General features: G+C 44.9%; 1 protein-coding gene across 1 annotated transcript in view; it reads left to right on the top strand.

Moving 5' to 3' along the window:
- LOC109905846 (solute carrier family 12 member 9-like) overlaps window positions 1-25,656 on the top strand; it is a 60,017-nt gene extending 34,361 nt beyond the window's left edge. Inside the window, exons 10-13 of the mRNA XM_020503480.2 lie at window positions 12,500-12,692; window positions 21,408-21,582; window positions 22,652-22,798; window positions 22,938-25,656. Coding sequence (XP_020359069.1) covers window positions 12,500-12,692; window positions 21,408-21,582; window positions 22,652-22,798; window positions 22,938-23,869 — 1,447 coding nt within the window. The 3' untranslated portion in view covers window positions 23,870-25,656. The remainder of the gene's footprint in view (window positions 1-12,499; window positions 12,693-21,407; window positions 21,583-22,651; window positions 22,799-22,937) is intronic.
- Window positions 25,657-26,351: the final 695 nt, after the last annotated feature.

The following is a 26,351-nucleotide window of genomic DNA, read 5'->3' as shown; positions in this document are numbered from 1 at the left end:
AATGTCAAGAGTCTTTAGAACGTTGTTTGAGGCTTCTACTGTGAAGGAGGGGGCGAATGAGAGCTGATTGAGTCATGGGTCTGGTTGAAACATTATTGAAGATTTATGATAAAGTCCTAAAGATTGATTCTATACTTCGTTTCACATGTTTCTACGAACTGTAATATGACTTTTCGTCTGAACTTTCGCCTGGACTTGCCCGCGCCTCGTGAGTTTGGATTGTGTAATAAACGCGCAAACAACAAGGAGGTATTTGGACATAAATGATGGACTTTCTCGAACAAAACAAACATTGTGGAACTGGGATTCCTGAGAGTGCGTTCTGACTAAGATCATTAAAGGTAAGTGAATATTTATGATGCTATTTCTGACTTCTGTTGACTCCACAACATGGCGGGTGTCTGTTTGGCTTGTTTTGTTGTCTGAGCGCCGTACTCAGATTATTGCATGGCGTGCTTTTTCCGTGAAGTGAAATCTGACACAGCGGTTGCATTAAGGAGAAGTGGATCTAAAATTCCAGTTGTATCTTTTATCAATGTTTATCAATGTTTATGAGTTTCTGTAAATTGATGTGGCTCTCTGCAAAACCACTGGATGTTTTGGAACTACTGAACGTAATCTGCCAATGTAAACAGATTTTTGGATATAAATATGAACTTTATCAAACAAAACATACATGTATTGTGTAACGAAGTCCTATGAGTGTCATCTGATGAAGATCATCAAAGGTTAGTGATTCATTTTATCTCTTTCTGCTTTCTGTGACTAGGTACTGACCTAACATAATTGTTTGTGCTTTCGTCGTAAAGCCTTTTTGAAATCGGACACTGGCTGGATTTACAACAAGTGTATCTTTAAAATGGTGTAAAATACTTGTATGTTTGAGGAATTTTAATAATAGGATTTCTGTTGTTTTGAATTTGGCACCCTGCAATTTCACTGGCTGTTGGTGAGGTGGGACGCTACCGTCCCACATATCCCAGAGAGATTAACAACCAGAAAGTTATAACAAGTCAGGAGCTGTTCCACTGCATGACTTCTCTCCCTCAATTGTTATTTTTTATTTTTCTCCTCCATATCTCTTTCCGTCATCTCTTTCTCTCGATCGCCTCCATATCTCTCCCCCCGTCTCGCTCTGGTTCTATCTCTTCCTTTCATACACATGCTGCCCCCCGTCTGATGGTGTTGAGTGTGTTAGTGTTCCACTGTATGCCAGCTGGGTGTCATGGTCACCTGCTAATTAAGACAACTGTCCACTTCTCCCAGCTGCACATCTCAGAAGGGATGCAGTTGAATATGGTGAATCCTTAACGTTGATGTGTGCTAGGGCTGCACAATTAATCAAATTTTTATCTAAATTGCGATATTGATGTGCAATATCCACAGCACACACAGACCCACCCCCTTTCACTCCAGCAGACAGCACAGTTCAGTTAGTCTTAGAGCATTACCTAGATAATAATGTTGTGCAGCTCTAATGTATGCTGTTAATAATGTGTGCCTGGGTAGGTATGTGGACACATCTGTGTATCACAACTCATTTTTCATAGAGGGGAAACTATCTCTAGAAGTTCCTGCATCCCTGTACTTCTGTCCATATCAGTGCTTGTCCATGTGTCAAGGGTATTAAGTGAACAAAGTTTTTTATATATAGTTAACCAAACTTTTCCCACCCTCCGTATCTCCCTCCCTATTGGCCGATGGGATTCGGGCGGAGTGCTGATAAGGCGCGTGGTTGGCTGGCTGCTGTGGGGCACTTCCTTAATTCTATTAGCCTGTTGTTGCTGCTGTTGTCGCAGGGCTGGTATTGGGTGTTTGTTGTGTTCCCTGCGTCTCTTTCCAGCCGGAAATAATTTAAAGCCATTTAGTGCGTCTCTCCCCTGAGAACTGCTCTGTAATTAGCATAACTAATTTAGCAGAAATATTTCCTCTTTCCCCTAAATTTGGCACACGGGTGTTTTAGCTGACAGGGAGCGGGATACTGAATTATGATGTAGCGGAAGAGCTGTCCGCTTGTTAAGTGTGTGTCCTGTGTGTGTGAGAGAAGCGTGTAAAGGGATGTGTGAATCTGTGTGCGTGTTCACTGTGTCCAACACACTCCTCTTCATCTTTCTGAATGTGTGTTTAAAGGGCTGTTGGCTGCAGCTTTATCAGTAAATGGCTCCAGTTTTTCAGAGCGCTCCTCTGGGTCAGTATGTTCTACTACTGATGGGACTGGCTACTGGGTTTAGACTAGAGGACAGGGCTGAGTGGCTTAGACACACACACACACACACACACACACACACACACACACACACACACAGGCTATATTTTTGAGTAAGACTTGAAGGCCAGGCTCTGTTAACATGCAGTCAGTCTGAGTGTACATTTTGTGAAGGTTAGTCTAATTACTTCTCAAATTACATGTAATGTGTGAATGAGCACTCACTGACATTGTATTTATAGATCTGCCAGCTTTGTGTGCACTTGAGTCAAGTGTGTGTTTGCAGAGCGAGGGTGTTTTAAGGTGATGGTCGGCCATTGCACAGTTATGTCATCTAATCATGATGTGTCTTTTGGCTCGCTGCCGTGTCCCCTCCCTCTCTCAATACTTGGTGGACATTAGCAAAAAAATAATGTCAGCAAAGTGACATCAGTCATTGGGAAATGATTGGTATGCGAGAGAGGGGAGAGACATGGAGTGCCAGCGACGCACTGCCACTAATGAGAGGGGGATTAAAGAGACCAAAGGAGAGAGTGAAAAGGGGAGAGCAGGCAGGTTGAGCTTTTAACATAATGACTCCAGCAGGGAGAGAAAGAAAGAGGAGTGGATAACGAGGAAGAGGGACTGAGAGAAGGGGGGGGGGGGGTGTAAGATTGAAAAGTAAGACATTGGGGGTGACAAATGTGTAATTAGAGCGAAAACAAATGTAAAGTGTAGATAGAAAGTTGAGCAAACTGTAGGGGAAAGAAGAGCTACACCTATATATATATATATATATATATATATATATATATATATATATATATATATATATATATATATATATATATATATATATATAAAAATACAAAAGTATGTGGATGCCCCTTCAAATAAGAGGATTCGGCTATTTCAGCCACACCCGTTGCTGACCGGTGTATAAAATCAAGAACACGGCCATGCGATCTCCATAGACAAACATTGTCAGTAGAATGGCCTTACTGAAGAGCTCAGTGACTTTCAACGTGGCACCGTCATAGGATGCGTCCTTTCCAACAAGTCAGTTGGTCAAATTTCTGTGCTGCTAGAGCTGCCCCGGTCAACTGAAAGTTTTGTTATTGTAAAGTGGAAACTTCTAGGCGCAACAATGGCTCAGCTGTGAAGTGGTAAGCCACACAAGCTCACAGAACGGAAACGCTGAGTACTGAAGTGCATAAAGTCGTCTGTCCTCGGTTGCAACACTCGCTACTGAGTTCCAGACTGCCTCTGGAAGCAACGTCAGCACAAGAACTGTTCATCGGGAGCTTCATGAAATGGGTTTCCATGGCCAAGCAGCCGCACACAAGCCCTAGGATCACTATGCACAATGCCAAGCATCGGCTGGAGTGGTGTAAAGCTCACCGTGTTCTCTGGAGTGATGAATCTCGCTTCACCATCTGGCAGTCCGACGGATGAATCTGGGTTTGACAGAGGTTTGGGGAACGCTACCTGCCCCAATGTATAGGCCCAACTGTAAAGTTTGGTATAATGGTCTGGGGCTGTTTTCCATTGTTTGAGTCAGGCCCCTTAGTTCCAGTGAAGGGAAGTCTTATCAATGCTCCTATGCACAAAGCGAAGTCCATACAGAGCCGACCGAGATGGCCGCCTCGCTTCGCGTTCCTAAGAAACTATGCAGTTTTTAGGTTTTTTTACGTGTTATTTCTTAAGATGACCTTGGGTACTAATGTATGTTTCATTACATACAGTCGAGAAGAACTACTGAATATAAGATCAGCGTCAACTCACCATCAGTACGACCAAGAATATGTTTTTCGCGGCGCAGATCCTGTGTTCTGCGTTACAAACAGGACAACAGAGTGGATCCCATGCAGCGACCCAAAAAAACAACTCCGAAAAAGAGGGAAACGAGGCGGTCTTCTGGTCAGACTCCGGAGACGGGCACACCGTGCACCACTCCCTAGCATTCTTCTTGCCAATGTCCAGTCTCTTGACAACAAGGTTGATGAAATCCGAGCAAGGGTAGCATTCCAGAGGGACATCAGAGACTAACGTTCTTTGCTTCACGGAAACATGGCTCACTGGAGAGACGCTATCCGAGGCGGTGCAGCCAACGGGTTTCTCCACGCATCGCGCCGACAGAAACAAACATCTTTCTGGTAAGAAGAGGGGCGGGGGCATATGCCTTATGGCTAACGAGACATGGTGTGATGAAAGAAACATACAGGAACTCAAATCCTTCTGTTCACCTGATTTTTAGAATCCCCCCCCCCCCCCCCAAGCAGACACATCGATGGCTCTGAACGAACTTTATTTAACTCTTTGCAAACTGGAAACCATTTATCCGGAGGCTGCATTCATTGTAGCTGGGGATTTTAACAAGGCTAATCTGAAAACAAGACTCCCTAAATTTTATCAGCATATCGATTGCGCAACCAGGGGTGGAAAGACCTTGGATCATTGTTACTCTAACTTCCGCGAAGCATATAAGGCCCTGCCCCGCCCCCCCTTTCGGAAAAGCTGACCACGACTCCATTTTGTTGATCCCTGCCTACAGACAGAAACTAAAACAAGAGGCTCCCACGCTGAGGTCTGTCCAACGCTGGTCCGACCAAGCTGACTCCACACTCCAAGACTGCTTCCATCACGTGGACTGGGACATGTTTCGTATTGCGTCAGATAACAATATTGACGAATACGCTGATTCGGTGTGCGAGTTCATTAGAACGTGCGTTGAAGATGTCGTTCCCATAGCAACGATTAAAACATTCCCTAACCAGAAACCGTGGATTGATGGCAGCATTCGCGTGAAACTGAAAGCGCGAACCACTGCTTTTAATCAGGGCAAGGTGTCTGGTAACATGACCGAATACAAACAGTGCAGCTATTCCCTCCGCAAGGCTATCAAACAAGCTAAGTGTCAGTACAGAGACAAAGTAGAATCTCAATTCAACGGCTCAGACACGAGGCATGTGGCAGGGTCTACAGTCAATCACGGACTACAGGAAGAAACCCAGCCCAGTCACGGACCAGGATATCTTGCTCCCAGGCAGACTAACTTTTTTACCCGCTTTGAGGACAATACAGTGCCACTGACACGGCCTGCAATGAAAACATGCGGTCTCTCCTTCACTGCAGCCGAGGTGAGTAAGACATTTAAACGTGTTAACCCTCGCAAGGCTGCAGGCCCAGACGGCATCCCCAGCTGCGCCCTCAGAGCATGCGCAGACCAGCTGGCCGGTGTGTTTACGGACATATTCAATCAATCCCTATACCAGTCTGCTGTTCCCACATGCTTCAAGAGGGCCACCATTGTTCCTGTTCCCAAGAAAGCTAAGGTAACTGAGCTAAACGACTACCGCCCCGTAGCACTCACTTCCGTCATCATGAAGTGCTTTGAGAGACTAGTCAAGGACCATATCACCTCCACCCTACCTGACACCCTAGACCCACTCCAATTTGCTTACCGCCCAAATAGGTCCACAGACGATGCAATCTCAACCACACTGCACACTGCCCTAACCCATCTGGACAAGAGGAATACCTATGTGAGAATGCTGTTCATCGACTACAGCTCGGCATTCAACACCATAGTACCCTCCAAGCTCGTCATCAAGCTCGAGACCCTGGGTCTCGACCCCGCCCTGTGCAACTGGGTACTGGACTTCCTGACGGGCCGCCCCCAGGTGTTGAGGGTAGGCAACAACATCTCCTCCCCGCTGATCCTCAACACTGGGGCCCCACAAGGGTGCGTTCTGAGCCCTCTCCTGTACTCCCTGTTCACCCACGACGGCGTGGCCACGCACGCCTCCAACTCAATCATCAAGTTTGCGGACGACACAACAGTGGTAGGCTTGATTACCAACAACGACGAGACGGCCTACAGGGAGGAGGTGAGGGCCCTCGGAGTGTGGTGTCAGGAAAATAACCTCACACTCAACGTCAACAAAACTAAGGAGATTGTGGACTTCAGGAAACAGCAGAGGGAACACCCCCCTATCCACATCGATGGAACAGTAGTGGAGAGGGTAGCAAGTTTTTAAGTTCCTCGGCATACACATCACAGACAAACTGAATTGGTCCACTCACACAGACAGCATCGTGAAGAAGGCGCAGCAGCGCCTCTTCAACCTCAGCAGGCTGAAGAAATTCGGCTTGTCACCAAAAGCACTCACAAACTTCTACAGATGCACAATCGAGAGCATCCTGGCGGGCTGTATCACCGCCTGGTACGGCAACTGCTCCGCCCTCAACCGTAAGGCTCTCCAGAGGGTAGTGAGGTCTGCACAACGCATCACCGGGGGCAAACTACCTGCCCTCCAGGACACCTACACCACCCGATGTTACAGGAAGGCCATAAAGATCATCAAGGACATCAACCACCCGAGCCACTGCCTGTTCACCCCGCTATCATCCAGAAGGCGAGGTCAGTACAGGTGCATCAAAGCTGGGACCGAGAGACTGAAAAACAGCTTCTATCTCAAGGCCATCAGACTGTTAAACAGCCACCACTAACATTGAGTGGCTGCTGCCAACACACTGACACTGACTCAACTCCAGCCACTTTAATAATGGGAATTGATGGGAAATGATGTAAATATATCACTAGCCACTTTAAACAATGCTACCTTATATAATGTTACTTACCCTAAATTATTCATCTCATATGCATACGTATATACTGTACTCTATCATCGACTGCATCCTTATGTAATACATGTATCACTAGCCACTTTAACTATGCCACTTTGTTTACATACTCATCTCATATGTATATACTGTACTCGATACCATCTACTGTATCTTGCCTATGCTGCTCTGTACCATCACTCATTCATATATCCTTATGTACATATTCTTTATCCACTTACACTGTGTATAAGACTGTAGTTTTGGAATTGTTAGTTAGATTACTTGTTGGTTATTACTGCACTGTCGGAACTAGAAGCACAAGCATTTCGCTACACTCGCATTAACATCTGCTAACCATGTGTATGTGACAAATAAAAATTTGATTTGAAATGGTTTGTCGATTGGTGTGAAAGAACTTGACTGGCCTGCAGAGTCCAGACCTCAGCCCCATAGAGCACCTTTGGTAATAATTGAAACTCCGATTGCAAGCCAGGCCTAATCGCCCAACATCAGTTCCGACCACACTAATGCTCTTGTGGCTGGCTGACCTTGAAGCAAGTCCCCGCAGCAATTTTCCAACATCTAGTGGAAAGCCTTACCAGAAGAGTGGAGGCTGTTATAGCAGTAAAGGGGGACCAACGTATGAATGCCCATGATTTTGGAATGAGATGTTCAACAAGCAGGTGTCCACATGCTTTTGATCATGTAGTGTACTTCACTCTTCTCTGGTGATTGAGAGAGTGGTACAGTCATTACACTCCTCTCCTTTTCTAATCTTCTCTCTCTCTCCCATCCCGTTTTAGCGGGAGCTACTTATCAATTAGCACTCGGGTGCATTCCACTCTGTTAATGAAGCTAAGCCTTTTAGCGTAGCCTAGCTCTCCCAGCTGGGCCCAGGCCTGTTCATTTGGATGGTAATTATAGTAGCTAGCCTTAATAGCTGTTTATCTGCTGAAGATGTTATTGCAGGAGATTGGGGTCGCTACGTGATCAATGACCCTACCTTTGTTTGCACCTGCCCTCATGGGGAGCTCAGGTGTGGCATACACATGCATCAAACACACGCAAATGCATACATCAGACACGCTCACACTCATTGACACACACATACAGTGCATTCGGAAAGTATATATTTTTCATCATCAATCTACACACAATACCCCATAATGACAAATCAAAACCATATTTTTTTTTTTTTTTTTTGCAAATGTAATAAAAATGGGAGGGGTGGAAATATTTGAGGTATGTCTTAACATAATCCAAAGTGCTAATTTCAGACAGCCCTGATGGGGATGTTTTAAGATGAACCAAAAGCTGGTTTTGGCGGTAACCCAGTTGGTTATGTTATGAATTTTGACCGTGGAAACGCAGCCTATCCAGCCACGACGCACACTGCCCATATGAGCATGGAGCAAGACCAGCCTAAGGTGCTTTTGGTGCCTGTATTCTTTGTATTTAGAAGCATATAAACAATTTTTTTCCCATTTTGTTTTTGATTTGGCATAGCCTCCCCTCAATGAAGGCTTTTTTTGTCCTGCCCAATGCAATCACAAAGTAGTCTAAAGGGTTTGGCTCCTGAGATCGCTTGGAAATAAATATTAATCACCAACGTTTTATTAAAATATAACATTTGAGAGGAGTAAAACGGTGAACTGAAATCCCCTTTTTACCAATGCATTGCAGGCAGGCCCACATTGTTTTGACCATGCAGGTCCTGTTTTGGACGTGTGTAAAACCCTGTCCATGATGTACGTGCACATGCCCATCATGAAGCGAGAAATGTGAATCCCGGTGAACCTCGTATTTTAAGTTATTTGTAACCTGTAACAATTGCTTGTTCGGTTTCATACACTGCATTACCAAAAGTGTGTGGACAACTGCTCCTCACACGTCTCATTCCAAAATCATGGGCATTAATATGGAGTCGGTCCCTCTTTGCTATAACAGCCTCCACTCTTCTGGGAAGGCTTTCCACTAGATGTTGGAACATTTCTGCAGGGTCTTGCTTCCATTCAGCCACGAGCATTAGTGAGGTCGGAACTGATGTTGGGTGATTTAGACCTGGCTCACGGTCGCCTTCCAATTCATCCCAAAGGTCTTCTCTGGGTTGAGGTCTGGGCTCTGCAGGCCAGTCAAGTTCTTCCACACCAATCTCAACAAATAATTTCTGTATGGACTTGACTTTGTTCACGGGAGCATTGTCATGCTGTAACAGGAAAGGGCCTTCACCAAACTGTTGCCACAAAGTTGGAAGCACAGAGTCGTCTAGAATGTAATTTGTATGCTATAGCATTAAGATTTCCCTTCACTGAAACGAAGGGGCCTAGCCCGAACCATGAAAAACAGCCCCAGACCAGTATTCCTCCTCCACCAAACTTGACAGTTGGCACTATACATTGGGGCAGGTAATGTTCCCCTGGCATCCACCAAGCCCGGATTTGTCAGTTGGACTGTCATATGGTGAAAGGTGGTTAATCTCTACAGAGAATGTGTTTCCACTGCTCCAGAGTCCAATGGTGGCAAGCTTTACACCGCTCCAGCTGACGCTTGACATTGTGCATGGTGAACTTAGGCTTGCATTTGGCTGCTCGAACATGGAAACCCATTTCATGAAGCTCCCAATGAACAGTTCTTGTGCTGACCTTGCTTCCAGAGGCAGTTTGGAACTCAGTAGTGAGTGTTGCAACCGAGGACAGGTGCTTTAGCACTCAGCGGTCACATTCTGTGAGCTTGTGTGGCCTACCACTTCACAGCTGAGCCGTTGTTGCTTCTAGATGTTTCCACTTCACAATAACAGCACTTACAGTTGACCGGGGCAGCTCTAGCAGGGCAGAAATGTAACGAACTGACTTGTTGGAAAGGTGGCATCCTATGACAGTGATACATTGGTCTTACTGAAGAGCTCAGTGACTTTCATTCTACTGCCAATGCTTGTCTATGGAGATTGCATGGCTGTGTGCTCGATTTTATACACCTGTCAGCAACGGGTGTGGCTGAAATAGCTGAGTCCACGTATTTATTTACTTAACCTTTATTTAACTAGGCAAGTCAGTTAAGAACATTCTTATTTACAATGACAGCCTACCCTGGCCAAACCCTAACCCGGACGACGCTGGGCCAGTTGTGCGCCGACCTATGGGACTCCCAGCCGCGACTGGTTGTGATACAGCCTGGAATCGAACCAGGGTCTGTAGTGACGCCTCTAGCACTGAGCTGTGCCACTCGGGAGGGGTGTCCACATACGTTTGTATATAAACCCAAGCCCTCCCTTAGGCCTACTACTGTATAACAAAGGCGGGTTTAACATCAGTGTGTTTTATCCTGCCGATTTTATGATATCATTACATTTTTACATTTATTGTTGTAAAAAAAAGAAGGGATTTGTTGTAATATAATTAAAAGAAAAACAAGCGATTTGTTGTAATATAATTAAAAGAAAAACAAGCAATCTTATTAGTAGTTTTCCGGGTTTTATTGAGACTACGTCTGTGGCGTACATGCAATGCAACTTCTGGAGATGTGTGAATGTTATCTGATCTGTAAGATGGTTCTGATTATGTTCATAAAACACAGGCCTATTTGGGAGCAGTACAACGGTGTGGACTTTCTCCCTTTCTCTTTATATTGGATCTTTGTCCAGCTACTGTGAAATGTTTGGATGTGCGTAAAACCCTCCATAGTCTGCGTTGTTTTAATATTCTATGCCCACGGGGAGAAATGATGGTGCCTAAGTGTGATGGCCTATTTAAAACAAGTTGTTTTGATTATTTGTTTTTAGACCTTATCAATAATTAAATGAATCTTCCTCATTGATGTTTGGCATGACCATGCTCAGCCGTAATGCAATTTATAGTAGGTCTAGCCCCTATGTCCGTGTGAATGCTATTGAATCCATGCAATTAATTAGAACAATGTGGAATGCAAATGGGTTCAAGTTATTGCATTTAGCATGGATAGGTCTACATTTTGTTATTTCATTTCTATAAGCTATTTAACAAACTATAAGAGACTAACTTTGGAATTGAGTTGATTCCAAGGCAATACATAAAAGACCATAAATACACAATTTTGAAGCAACCAAACTTTTCACAATGGAGCATGTGCTGATTGGCCAGTGAGGGGCCACGCCTCAACACGCCCACTACTTGTTTATTCATCAAAACCCAGCCTTTTCACTACACCGCCAGCAAGTGCACTGATAATTGGGATAGTGAAAATGGAAAATAATATTCCTGACAAACCCTTGAACCTATAGCACTACGGCCTGCGCTTAGATTTACCATTGCTTACGGTTTGTTCAATTAGAGCCCTCAATGTTTTGGAAAGCTTGTGTTATTATATGATACAATATCAGTACTTGTTGCATTTACAACTTGTCTAAGTCCTTATCAACTGATTTGAAACCGTTTGTCTGTGGATTGACTGCATTGTTTTAATGGAATGTTGGAATATTGGCAGTCCTCTAAAACTGTCTTGCTAGCAAACATAAAGTGCAGATAAGATCAATTCTTCAAATTCATTATTTGATCTTATCACACCACTGGAAATCTATGGTTGACCAACTCCCTGACTAAAAGTTTATTGGTCACAAACACAGTTCAGCAAGTGTTATAGTGGTGCAGCAAAATGCTGATGTTACTAGCTCCTAACAATGCAGTCAAACAACTAGAATATTTTTTTAAACTGCAATCGATACATATTTACACAAGCTAAACTAAGAATGATGTGAACAGCAGTGGGTACTCTGAGTGTAGAAAACATGAGCCCCTTCCTAATATTGAGTTGAACCCCTTTTGCCCTCAGAACAACCTCAATTCATTGGGGCATGGACTCTACGGTCAAAAGCGTTCCACTGGGATGCTGGACCATGTTGACTCCAATGCTTCCCACCGTTGTCAAGTTCTTGATACACTGGAAAACCCAGCAGCGGTGCAGTTCTTGACTCAAACCGGTGCACCTGGCATCGACTATCATACCCCTACTATCAAAGGCACTTCAATATTTTAACTTGCCCAATCACCTTCTGAATGGCACACCTACACAGTCCATATCTCAATTGTCTCAAGGCTTAAAAATCCTTATTTAACCTGTGTCCTCCCCTTCACCTACACTGATTTTGAAGTGGATTTAACAAGTGGCATCAATAAGGGATCATAGCTTTCACTTGGATTCTCCTTGTCAATTTGCCATGGAAAGGGCAGGTGTGGCTAAGGTTTTATACACTCAGTGTTTATTAGAGCTGTCAAGAATCCAGTATAAATAAATATGTGGTGTGTAGGTTCCTGTCCATTCTAGTATTCTAATTATATGCTCACAAACACATTAACTAACACACACTCATTACTCTCTCTCTCAAACGCACACAATGCATGTAAACTACACACTGAACAGTACACCTTTCTATAGATGCAGTTAGTCTAAGACTGAATGAGTGTGCACAAAAACACAACGGATAATTAACCCAATCACTTTCTATACACTGACTTACCTTCAGTTGTTTATCATGCTTAGAGCTTTACGTTCACTTAGATTCGCTCGCTCGCTCACACACGAGCAGAGAGAGAGTGGGGAAAGCGAGAGAAAAAATAAGATCATTTGCTTCTAAAAGCACATGCATTTGCAAAGGTGTGTGTGTGTGTGTGTGTGTGTGTGTGTGTGTGTAAACCCTCTCCCCTCTCCCTCCAGGCCCACCTTCCGTTACTTCACCTGGCACACCTGTGTGCTGGGCATCGTGGGCTGTGCTGTCATGATGTTCCTGATCAACGCTATCTACGCCTCAGCCTCCATCGCCTTCATGCTGCTTCTACTGCTGCTCATCCACTACCTCAGCCCTACCAGCAGCTGGGGCTATATCAGCCAGGCTCTCATCTTCCACCAGGTACACACACACTTCTGTTCTACATCCACTACCTCAGCTACATCAGTCTGCAGAACATTGACATGACATCCGGTAGGGTTGGGCGGTTTTCACATTGTTCTACTGTCCTTCTGTCCTTCTCTCATCTCGGAATTTATGCTATTACCAGTTTCGTATACAAGGGGGCAAAAATCCCATTAGGCGTCTACCACAATGCTAACAAAATTAGCACAAATAATAACTAATTTCCATGGAAGCTGCTAGCTAACTATGTTAACGAGCACAAATGAAAATAAATGAATTGCAAAGACAGGCACTCTAGCTCACAAAATTATACATACAGTGCATTCAAAGTATTCAGACCCCTTGACTTTTTCCACATTCTGTTACGTTACAGCCTTATTCTAAAATGGATTCAATTGATTTTTTTCTCCAAATCAAAAACAGGTTTTTAGAAATGTATGCAAATGTATTGTATAGTATAATATGTGTGTGTGTGTGTGTGTGTGTGTGTGTGTGTACAGACCCATTACTCAGTACTTTGAAGCACCTTTTGGCAGTGATTATCTATTTTCAGGTCTCTACAGAGATGTTTGATTGGGTTCAATTCCGGGCTCTAGCTGGGCCACTCAAGGACATTCAGAGACTTATACAGAAGCCACTCCTGCGTGGTCTTGGCTGTGTGATTAGGGTCGTTGTCCTGTGGAAGGGGAATCTTCAACCCAGTCTGAGGTCCTGAGCGCTCTGGAGCAGGTGTTCATCAAGGATCTCTCTGTACTTTGCTCTGTTGATCTTTCCCTCGATCCTGACTAGTCTCCAAGTCCCTGCCGCTGAAAAACATCCCCACAGCATTATGCTGCCACCACCATGCTTCACCATAAGGATGGTGCCAGGTTTCCTCCAGACGTGACACTTGGCATTCAGGCCAAAGAGTTCAGTCTTGGTTTCATCAGACCAGAGAATCTTTTTTCTCATGGTCTAAGTCCTTTATGTTCCTTTTAGCAAACTCTAAGTGGGCTGTCGTGTGCATTTTTACTGAGGAGTTGCTTCCGTCTGGCCACTCTACCATAAAGGCCTGAAGAGATGGCCGTCCTTCTGGAAGGTTCTCCCATCTCAACAGAGGAACTCTGTCAGAGTGACCATCGGGTTCTTGGTCAACTCTCTGATCAAGGCCCTTCTCCCCCAATTGCTCAGTTTGGCCAGGCGGCCAGCTCTAGGAAGAGTCTTGGTGGTTGCAAACTTCTTCCATTTAAGAATGATGGAGGCCACTGTGTTCTTGGGGACCTTCAATACAGCTGAAATGTTTTGGTACCCTTCTCCAGATCTCTGCCTCGACACAAGCCTGTCTCAGAGCTCTACAAACAATTCCTTCGACCTCATGGCTTGGTTTTTGCTCTGACATACTGTCAACTGTGGGACCAAATATAGACAGCTGTCTCTTTCCAAATCATGTCCAATCGATTGGTGGACATCAAGTTGTAGAAACCTATCAAGGATGATCAATGGAAACAGAATGCACCTGAGCTCAATTTTGAGTCTCATAGCAAGTGTCTGAATACTTTTTATGTAAATAAGGTATATCTGTTATTTTTAATACATTTGCAAACATTTCTAAAAACCTGTTTCTGCTTTGTCATTATGTGGTACTGTGTGCAGATTGAGGATTTTTTTTTATTTAATCCATTTTAGAATATGGCTGTAATAAAATGTGGAAAAGGGGAATGTCTGAATACGTACCGAATACACTGGAGGTAGGAGCTATCGAATGTCATTTTTGGTGAGTTTGGACATTTCCAAGCGAATGTGAACGAGAGACATTGTGCAAAGGACCAACTATTTTTTGCATTGTTAGCTGTACAGAACTGACAGATGTTCCCTTCGAGTTCTTAGGAAAGTATGAAATATTTTTTTGTGTTATTTCTTACATTGTTACCCCAGGAAATTGTAAGTCTTATTCCATACAGCTGGGAAGAACTATTGGATATAAAACCAATGTCAACTTACCAACATTGCGACCAGGAATATGACTTTCCCGAAGCGGATCCTCTGTTCGGACCACCAGCCAGGACAATGGAGCGAATTCCAGTAGGCGATCCAAAAGAATGACGCCGCAGACGAAGCGGCCACCTGGCCAGGCTCCATAGACGTGCACACCACTCCCGAGTATACTACTAGCCAATGTCCAGTCTCTTGACAACAAGGTAGACAAAATTCAAGCAAGGGTTGCCTTCCAGAGAGACATTGGAGATTGTAACATGTCCGTTTCACGGAAGCATGGCTCTCTCGGGATATGTTGTTGGAATCGGTCCAGCCACCGGGCTTCTCCATGCATCACGCCAACGGAGATAAACACCTCTCTGGGAAGAGGAAGGGTGGGGGTATGCTTTATGATTAACGACTCATGGCATAATCACAACAACATACAGGAACTTATGTCCTGCTCACCCGATCAAGAATTCCTTACAATCAAGTGCCGGCATTTTACCTACCAAGAGAATTCTCTTAAGTTATAGTTATAACAGCTGTGTACATTCCCCCTCAAGCAGACACCACGATGGCCATCAAGGAACTTCACTAGACTAAATGCAAACTGGAAACCATACATCCTGAGACTGCATTTGTTGTAACTGGGGATTTTAACAAACCTAAATTCTTCCAGCATATTGTTTGCGCTACACGCAAGTGCAGCACCCTTCACCACTGCTGATCATGGACTTCAGGAAACAGCATAGGGAGCACCCCCTATCCACATCGAAGAAACAGCAATGGAGACGGTGAAACGTTTTTTTTTTAAGTACACATCAACGACAAACTGAAATGGTCCACCCACACAGACAGTGTGGTGAAGAAGGTGCAAGAGCACTTCTTCAACCTCAGGAGGCTGAAGAAATTTGGCTTGTCACCCAAAACCCTGACAAATTTTTACAGATGCACAATCGAGAGCATCCTGTTGGGATGTATCACAGCCTGGTACGGCAACTGCACCTCCCTCAACCGCAAGGTTGTTTAGAGGGTAGTGCAGTCTGCACAACGCATCACTGGTGGCAAACTACCTGCCCTCCATGACACCTACAGCACCCAATGTCACAGGAAGGCCAAAAACATCATCCAAGGACATCAACCACCCGAGCCACTGCCTGTTCACACCGCTACCATCCAGAAGGCGATGTCAGTACAGGTGCATCAAAGCTGGGATGGAGAGACTGAAAAACAGCTTCTATCTCAAGGCCAACAGACTGCTAAACATCAATCACCAACTCCGAGACGCTGCTGCCTACATTGAGACCCAATCACTGGACACTTTAATAAATGGATTACTAGTCACTTTAAACAATGCACTCTAAATAATACCGCTTTAATAATGTTTGCATATCTTACATTACTCATATCACATGTATGTAATGTATTTTATACTATCTATTGCACCTTGCCTATGTCGCTCTGCCATCGCTCATCCATATACTTACATGTACATATTCCCATTCACCCCTTTAGATGTGTGCGTGTTAGGTAGTTGTTGTTGAGGAATTGTTGGATTACTTGTTAGATATTACTGCACTGTCAGAACTAGAAGCACAAGCATTTCACTACATTTGCATTAACATCTGCTAACCATGTGTACAGTTGAAGTCGGAAGTTTACATACACTTAGGTTTGAGTCATTAACTTGTTTTTCAACCACTCCACAAATTTCTTGTTAACAAACTATAGTTTTGGCAAGTCGTTTAGGACATCTACTTTGTACATTACACAAGTCATTTTTCCAACAATTGTTTACAGACAGATTATTTCACTTATAATTCACTGTATCACTATTCCAGTGGGTCAGAAGTTTGCAAGCTGAAGAATACCATCCCAACCGTGAAGCACGGGGGTGGCAGCATCATGTTGTGGGGGTGCTTTGCTGCTGGAGGGACTGGTGCACTTCACAAAATAGATGGCATGATGAGAATGGAAAATTGTGGCTATATTGAAGCAACATCTCAAGTCATCAGTCAGGAAGTTAAAGCTTGCTTGCAAATGGGTCTTCCTAATGGACAATGATCCCAAGCATACTTCCAAAGTAGTGGCAAAATGGCTTAAGGACAAAGTCAAGGTATTGGAGTGGCCATCACAAAGCTCTGACCTCAATCCTGTCGAACATTTGTGGGCAGAACTGAAAAGGCGTGTGCGAGCAAGGAGGCCTACAAACCTGACTCAGTTACACCAGCTCTGTCAGGAGGAATTGGACCAAATTCACCCAACTTATTGTGGGACGCTTGTGGAAGGCTACCCGACGTGTTTGACCCAAATTAAACAATTTAAAGGCAATGCAACCAAATACTAATTGAGTGTATGTAAACTTCTGACCCACTGGGAATGTGATGAAGGAAATTAAAGCTGAAATATATCATTCTCTCATTATTCTGACATTTCACATTCTTAAAATAAAGCAGTGATCCTAAGACAGAATTTTTACTAGGATTAAATGTCAGGAATTGTGAAAAATTGAGCTTAAATGTATTCAGGTAAAGGTGTATGTAAACTTCTGACTTCAACTGTATGTGACAAATCAAATTTGATATGATAAACATTTAGAAATATGGCCATCCATTGTTCTTGCAAGAAAGACCTTGCTTTTTCATTGTAAGCTCATTTACTTGTGTGTTTGCCAGCCAAATAGCGTTGCACTTTGGTTGTCATCTGAAAATGAAGCTATTTTCTGGCTCAACTGTTCTGGGGAATTATGCTAAGCTTCACAACGTAAAATAATGTGACGGGTGAAATAAAGAACAATCAGCTTCATCTCTTAACGTATTGCAGGTATTTACTTAAAGTAGCTGCAAATATAAAAATGTATGGAAATACTTCAAACAGTTTCAATGGTATTGGCAGTATTGAAAAACCATTCTGTGGCTATTTCCAAATACCCCGGGAATATGGTATATATATCGCCCAAGCCTATCATCCCGAAGTATTTGTATATTTGTCCTCTATTCTACAAGCCTTTTGCTCTAGTGTTGCCAGGAGGGACTGTTGCCAAGGGGACGGTTGCCTGGGCAGTGAAGTGCCAGGAGCCTGTCAAAAGCTAGGCTGCTCCAGGAGTATTATTACAGCCACTTAACTTATTGAGCCTTTCTCCAATGCTTCCTCTCCCCATCCCCAGGGAGAGAGGGAAACACGAGGAACGCGGAGACACTTAGTTTAAACTAACTTGTGTGTGTGTGGAGGGATTACGAGGGTGCATGTTTTGGCAGTGCTCAGTATGGATCGGTCACATTGAGGAAAGACTGAAGAAGATTGGATTCATGTGATACAGGCAAGGAGATATAAGCTGATAGTCTTGAGGGATGGGGATAGTATTAAAGGAGTGATTGACATGAAAGAAAAAGCCAGAGATGAGTTTCTTGGTGGACGGATAGAAAATAATGTTGAAGTTAAGAAAAGATGCAAATGCAATGACACGGGATAGGGTGGTGAGAGAGAGGGGAGGGATTACATGTGTGATCAGAAGAGAGGGTGATGGAGAAGGACGGCGTGAGGGACAGCTGGAGCGGTAGATGAGTGGAGGAGGCAGAAGCACGTGGACTCCAGGAACTCTCGGTTTGGCAAAAACTTTGATAATGATTATAATGATGATAATGTTTGTTTAGCATTCTCCTCATTAGCCGTATGTACACACACACACGTACTCTCTCAGAAACATACATACACACGAATTCACACACGAATGGTAATCGGTAAACCGTGTATCATAGCGTTTTATTTTTTAAATACTTTTGTTAGATCAGTAATTAGGGAGATCGGATACTAAGTGAAACCTAGAATCGACTACACGTCTTACACATATGCAGTCATGCCCATTCAGTGATCACGCCATGGAAGTCATGCCCCTTCAGTGATCACGCCATGGAAGTCATGCCCCTTCAGTGATCACGCCATGGAAGTCATGCCCCTTCAGTGATCACGCCATGGAAGGGTGGAAGGAACGTAATGTTTTCAGAGATTTTTAATAGGCCTTGAATATCTGTAGATTGGTGGCCATTTGGACCTAGTATTTGCTAATTATTTCTATGGTTGGCTATGTAACAGGAATTAATATAGGATAGGCAGGTTTATGTTCCAGACGTGGAATGTTTCAACATTGGTCTTGTAGATATAATTACAGCGCTATGTGATTTTTATGTAATGAGAATATGACGGGAGGTCGCAGTACTGCCATTCCATAATGCCAACTGTCTCTTCATGACCACCACACACCCCTCCTACACACTCCCTGGTCTGCAGTCTCTGCCACAGTCTCATGTCTTAATGGGATTCTGATTCTGGATCCAATTTGTTTCTGCAGTGGTGGAATCCTTCTGATTAGACCACAGACAGACCCACACGCTCACTCTGCAGACAAGGGGCATTGTGTGGGATGTGCATAGGAACACATGTAAGAAGAAAGTAAAGGAAGGGTTTTATGCAGCGAGAGTGGCCACCTTAAGCCATGTACACCATGGTTTCTAGTTGCCAGTAGTAACTGGATTTGTTTGTGATTTAGCCAACTCCTCTGTGGTTTGTTATACCATACATATATGTACAGTCGTGGCCAAAAGTTTTGAGAATGATACAAAGTTTGCTGCTTCAGTGTCTTCAGATATTTTTGTCAGATACTATAGAATACTGAAGTATAATTACTATCATTTCATAAGTGTCTAAGGCTTTTATTGACAATTACATGTTTATGCAAAGAGTCAATATTTGCAGTGTTGACCCTTTTTCAAGACCTCTGCAATCTGCCCTGGCATGCTGTCAATTAACTTCACGGCCACATCCTGACTGATGGCAGCCAATTCTTGCATAATCAATGCTTGGGGTTAGTCAGAATTTGTGGGGTTTTGTTTGTCCACCCGCATCTTGAGGATTGACCACAAGTTCTCAGTAGGATTACGGTCTGGGGAGTTTCCTGGCCATAGACCCAAAATATCTATGTTTTGTTCCCCGAGCCACTTAGTTATCACTTTTGCCTTATGACAAGGTGCTCCGTCATGCTGGAAAAGGCATTGTTCATCACCAAACTGTTCCTGGAAGGTTGGGAGAAGTTGCTCTCGAAGGATGTGTTGGTACCCTTCTTTATCCATGGCTGTGTTCTTAGGAAAAATTGCGAGTGAGCCCACTCCCTTGGCTGAGAAGCAACCCCACACATGATTGGTCTCAGGATGCTTTACTGTTGGCATGACACAGGACTGATGGTAGCACTCACCTTGTCTTCTCCGTACAAGCTTTTTTTCCAGATGCCCCAAACAATCAAAGGGGATTCATCAGAGAACATGACTTTACCCCAGTCCTCAGCAGTCCAATCCCTGTACCTTTTGCAGAATATCTGTCTCTCCCTGATGTTTTCCTGGAGAGAAGTGGCTTCTTTGCTGCCCTTCTTGACACCAGGCCATCCTCCAAACGTCTTCGCCTCACTGTGTGTGCAGATGCACTCACACCTGCCTGCTGCCATTCCTGAGCAAGCTCTGTACTGGTGGTGCCCCGATTCCGCAGCTGAATCAACGTTAGGAGATGGTCCTGGCGCTTGCTGGACTTTCTTGGGCGCCCTGAAGCCTTCTTCACAGCAATTGAACCGCTCTCCTTGATGATCCGATAAATGGTTGATTTAGGTGCAATCTTACTGGCAGCAATATCCTTGCCTGTGAAGCCCTTTCTGTGCAAAGCAATGATGACGTGTTTCCTTGCAGGTAACCATGATTAACAGAGGAAGAACAATGATTCTAAGCACCACCCTCCTTTTTGAAGCTTCCAGTCTGTTATTTGAACTCAATCAGCATGAGAGATTGATCTCCAGCCTTGTCCTAGTCAACACTCACACCTGTGTTAACGAGAGAATCACCGACATGATGTCAGCTGGTCTTTTTGTGGCAGGGCTGAAATGCAGTGGAAATGTTTTGGGGGGATTCAGTTCATTTGCATGGCAAAGAGGGACTTTGCAATTAATTGCAATTCATCTGATCACTCTAAATAACATTCTGGTGTATATGCAAATTGCCATCATACAAACTGAGGCAACAGACTTTGTGAAAATTAATATTTGTGTCATTCTCAACCTTTGGCCACGACTATATGACATGAACATGTATGGTATAACAGTGAACAACTGGGGAGTTTGCCAAAGAATCTGGCCACTAAGCTACAATAGTAGCAACATGCCTTGGCAACCAAGCTACATATGTAGGCTCTTAATTTGATTACGCTTTTGTTGCTAAGAATTTTACTGCAGTGCAGGAACCGCAGATGAGCTTAGTGATTTACTTAAATTAACTTAAAGCCCACACTAACACATTGTTATATTAACAGTATTGCACTTTTCATATAGCTTACTTTAGGCTGGCTAATAGCCTAACCATCGATTTTAAGAAAAATTATGGCCAAAAATAGCAGTCCTGTTGCGGCAGGATTATTTTGCTGTGACAATATTGGTCAAATTATGATCCTACATCTATGTTGCTACCATTTAGCATTCCAGTCCTGATAACTAGTGTGTGCACTATAGATCAGTGGTTCCTAACCATAGTAAGGAGTACTTGGCCTATCTACAGGGGGTACTTGAGAAGGCTCATGAGACCATAGGCCTACTGGTAAAATGTTTGAGGGGGTACTCCAGGCAGAGCAAAATTCAGTTAGTGGTACAGTAACTGAAAAAAGGTTTGGATCCACTGCTATACATTATACAGCTCTTGTAACGTAACTCTCGGTCTCTCCCTCCAGGTGCGTAAGTACCTGTTGATGTTGGACGTGCGTAAGGACCATGTGAAGTTCTGGAGACCCCAGCTGTTGCTGATGGTGTCTAACCCTCGTAGCAGTGTAGGTCTCATCACCTTCATCAACGACATCAAGAAGAGCGGTCTCTATGTCCTGGGACATGTACAGCTGGGAGACCTGGGTAAGAGGAAACACGGAGACGTTTGCTTTTTAAGAATAAAGAAGCCTTTTACGTTTCCCTTCTGTTATTCTCCCAGAGTGGCTGAATACCTCTGTCATCCATCACAGTTCAGGCTTGTTGGTGAATGTCTAGTGAAATTGTGTTCGACTGAGTTGATGTCAAACCAATGTTTGAAGAAGTATGTCTCTGACTTGGCTAGTACAGTAACTAAAGCTATATGTGTGGTAAGCCAGGCTGCTTACCAGTGTGTGTGAAGTTTATTCGTTCACGGAAATGGTTCGCTCTGACAGTGAGTCACATTGTCGTAGCTCGCTAAATAAACCATGGGTTCCAGTATCTCAGAAACGGTCGGCCTCCTGGGCTTTTCACGCGGTGTCTAGGGTTTACTGAGAAGGGTGCGACAAACTAAAAACATCCGGTCAGCGGCAGTCCTGTGGGCGAAAACCGCTCGTTGATGAGGTCGAAGGAGAATGGCAAGAATCGTGCAAGCTAACAGGTGGGCCACAAATGGGCAAATAATGGTGCAGTATAGCAGTGGTGTTTCGCTCTCTCGCTCTCTCTCGGCGTGCCTCTCGCTCTCTCTCGGCGTGCCTCTCGCTCTCTCTCGGCGTGCCTCTCGCTCTCTCTCGGCGTGCCTCTCGCTCTCTCTCGGCGTGCCTCTCGCTCTCTCTCGGCGTGCCTCTCGCTCTCTCTCGGCGTGCCTCTCGCTCTCTCTCGGCGTGCCTCTCGCTCTCTCTCGGCGTGCCTCTCGCTCTCTCTCGGCGTGCCTCTCGGGGGCGCCTCTCGCTCGCTCTCGGGGGCGCCTCTCGCGATCACGCTCTTTCGCTCAGGTCTCTCTCTCGTGTCTTATGTTTTTCTGTGGCACTGCACAATCAGGTCACTACACAGAGAAATAACTTAATCTCTTATTCTCTGAGGACTTGGCAGATAATGGCCCCTGGCCAAAATGTTTGCACAGATATTGATGTTTTGTTTCTCTCGCTCTCTCCTTCCTTCCTACCCCCCCCCCCCCCCTCTCGATCGATACTCCCACCTCCACCCCTTCTCGCTCTCTTGCTCTTTCTCTCAGACACGTTACCGTCCAACCCTCTCCAGTGTCGTTATGACTCATGGTTGTCTCTGGTGGACCACCTCAACATCAAGGCATTTGTCAACCTCACCCTGGCTGACTCAGTACGGCACGGAGTCCAACATCTACTCTTCATCTCTGGCCTAGGTCAATGATTATATTCACTACTCTCTGATGCCATGCACTCTATTAGCTGTAACTGGCCCAACTGTCACTCATACACCTCTTTTACGATCACACCCATTCACTCATCTCTCCCTCTTTCCTTCCCTCTCTGTCTCTCTAGGTGGGATGAGGCCCAACACATTGGTCCTGGGTTTCTATGATGACTGCACTCCCAAAGACAAACTCACTGACCCCGCCCTCACTGCCACCGTCCCCACTCAGGACCCCGAGGACGAACGCCCGCCCTACCACTTCCCCGCCCTGCGGCCATCCAATGATGGTATGGGGGAAAACGGAAAAGTCATGGGACCCCAAGAATACGTGGCGGTGATCGCAGATGCCATGAAGATGATGAAGAATGTAGCGCTAGCCCGCTACTTCCACCAGTTCGACCGGGCCTCAACCATCTCCTCGTCCCCAGGGAAGGGTGCTCTGTACGTGGACGTGTGGCCCGTCAACCTGCTGAGACCAGACAGCTCCAGCTATGTAGACACCTGCTCCCTCTTCCTGCTCCAGCTTGCCTGCGTCCTCAACATGGTCCGCGCGTGGCGCCATGCTAGACTCCGCCTCTTTCTATGTGTGGAGGAAGGGCGGAGCCTGCGAGGCTCTGAGGAAAAGCTGGGTCAGCTGCTGAAGGAACTGAGGATCAAAGCCAATGTGTACACTGTGCCCTGGGACCAGCAGGTGGCGCTACACTGGCAGAGGCAGGGTGAGGCGGGCAAGAGGAGGCCTACCCACCAGTCACAGAGAGAGGAGGAGGGGCTGGGGAAGAGGGGGTTGTTTGAGGAGAAGGAAGGAGGCGACGGTGACTATGTGAATAGCTTCCCTAGCAACGCCACAAGGCTGTCGGATGAGTATCTGTTGGCGGTTAATAGGTTGATCCTGGATCAGGCCTGCCCCCCTCCGGCTGTGCGTTTCCTGTATTTGCCCCACCCCCCGGCTGACACGCAGCTCTACACGGCCTACCTCCGCCAGCTAGACCTGCTCACCGAGGACCTGGGTCCTACCCTGCTCATACACGGGGTTACACCTGTCCTCACCACTGACCTCTAACACCTGAACTCTCACCAACTGATCCCTGATTAAACCCTCATCCCCTTACCAAATTGCTGCAGGTAGAAGTGCTACTTAGACAAAGCTCAAGGATCCACTTACCTTCCCCAAAGCTGTACTAATATGCAAAAGTATGTGGACACTCCTTCAAATAAGTGGATTTGGCAATTTCAGCCATGCTCGTTGTTGACGTGTATAAAATCGAGCACACAGCCATGCAATCTCCATACACAAACAGGCAGTAGAATGGCCCGTACTGAAGAGATCAGTGACTTTCAACGTGGCACTGTCATAGGATGCCACCTTTCCAACAAGTCAGTTCGTCATATTTCTGCATTGCCCCAGTCAACTGTAAGTGCTGTTATTGTGAAGTGGCAACGTCTAGGAGCAACAACGGCGCAGCCGTGAAGTGGTAGGCCACACACGCTCACAGAACAGGAGTGCTGAAGCGCGTAGCACCTAAAAATCCTTTGTTCTCGGTTGCAACACTCACTCCGGAGTTCCAAACTGCCTCTGGAAGAAATGTCAGCACAATGACTGTTTAATGAGAGCTTCATGAAATGGGTTTCCATGGCCGAGCAGCCGCACACAAGCCTAAGATCACCATGCACAATGCCCAGCATCGGCTGGAGTGGTGTAAAGCTCACCGCCATTAGACTCTGGTGCAGTGGAAACGCGTTCTCTGGAGTAATGAATTACGCTTCACCATCTGGCAGTCCGACGGACTAATCTGGGTTTTGCGGATGCCAGGAGAACGCTACCTCCCCAAATGCAGAGTGCTAACTAAAGTTTGGTGGAGGAGAAATAATGGTCTGGGGCTGTTTTTCATGGTTCGGGCAAGGAAATCTTAACACTACAGCATACAATGACATTCTTGACGATTCTGTGCTTCCAACTTTGTGGCAACAGGTTGGGAAAGGCTATCCTGTTTGGGGCAAAGTCATCCTGTTTCAGCATGACAATGCCCCAGTGCACAAAGTGAGGTCCATACAGAAATGGTTTGTTGAGATCGGTGTGGAAGAACTTGACTGGCCTGCACAGAGGCCTGACCTCAACCTGACCTTTTGTGATAAATTGGAACGCCGACTGCGAGCTAGGCCTAATCGCCCAACATCAGTGCCCCACATCACTAATGCTCTTGTGGCTGAATGGAAGCAAATTCCCGCAGCAATGTTCCAACATCTAGTGAATTGCCTTCCCAGTAGAGTGGGGGCTGTTGCTCCACTCTAATATTAATGCCCATGATTTTGGAATGAGTTCAACAAGCAGATGTTCACTTACTTTTGGTAATATAGTGTATTTCCTCCGTTCCCCTATCCTCCTTATGAGTATGGAAGGGTTGCACTGGCCAAAAAGTAAATAATAATGCTTAAAGGGGACTGAAGTCTGACACTGCCAAGTCATTGGAGCTCAGTAAAAGGTTTTCTTTTCTGAAATCACCATTTTTGTCTTTAATACAGAATCAGAAACGTGACCTTAAGTTTACAGTTAAAATATGAAAATCCAGCAATCTGTTTAATGGGACTATTATGGAACTCTAGTCTGCTCCTCTACATGGAATCCCATGGATGTTTACTGAAGGGATATCTATTCTATATAGATCTATCTCATCTCCATGGAGCCCTTCTATTGGACACTACACTCCTATGCAAAGAATGCTGGGGTATGACCGGTATACAGCTCAGTAACTTTTTGCTGAAACACGCACATTTTAAAAGCACCATCCAAATCATCATGTTTCAAAGTGTGTTTATATTGTAACTAAATAAAGCTATTTTGTAACAGTTCTGTGTCTTTATATTCATTTCACTGTCTCATCATTGTGTATTAGTTGAGTAAGCCAGTAATTTATCTAAACAGTGTTGATTGATGTGTATGTTAACGGTTAACTATACTGAAGAAAAATATAAACGCAACATGTAAAATGTTGGTTTCATGAGCTGAAATAAAAGATCCCAGAAATGTTCCACACACATTATTTCTCTCAATTTTTGTGCACACATTTGTTTACATCCCTGTTCGTGAGCATTTCTCCTTTGCCAAGATAATCCATCCACCTGACAGGTGAGGAATATCAAGAAGCTGATTAAACAGCATTATCATTACACAGGTGCACCTTGTGATGGGGACAATAAAAGGCCACACTAAATTGTGCAGTTTTGTCACAACACAATGCCATAGATGTCAAGTTTTGAGGGAGTGTAAAATTGGCATGCTGACTGCAGGATTGTCCACCAGAGAATTGAATGTTCTCCACCATAAGCCGCCTCATGTGGTTTTAAAGAATTTGTATGTCCAATCGCTGCAGACCACATATAACCATGCCAGCCTAAGGCCTCCACATCCCAGGACCTCCACATCCGGTTTCTTCACCTGCAGGATAATTTGCGGATGTCACTTTTATGAACACTTCCCCATGTAGGTGGTGGGGTTATGGTATGGGCAGGCATAAGCTACGGACAACAAACACAATTGCATTTTA

The sequence above is a fragment of the Oncorhynchus kisutch genome, linkage group LG15 (assembly GCF_002021735.2).
Source record: "Oncorhynchus kisutch isolate 150728-3 linkage group LG15, Okis_V2, whole genome shotgun sequence".
Lineage (NCBI taxonomy): Eukaryota > Metazoa > Chordata > Actinopteri > Salmoniformes > Salmonidae > Oncorhynchus > Oncorhynchus kisutch.
The sequence above is the reverse complement of the archived record's forward strand: the minus strand, read 5'-3'. Positions and strand labels throughout refer to the sequence as shown.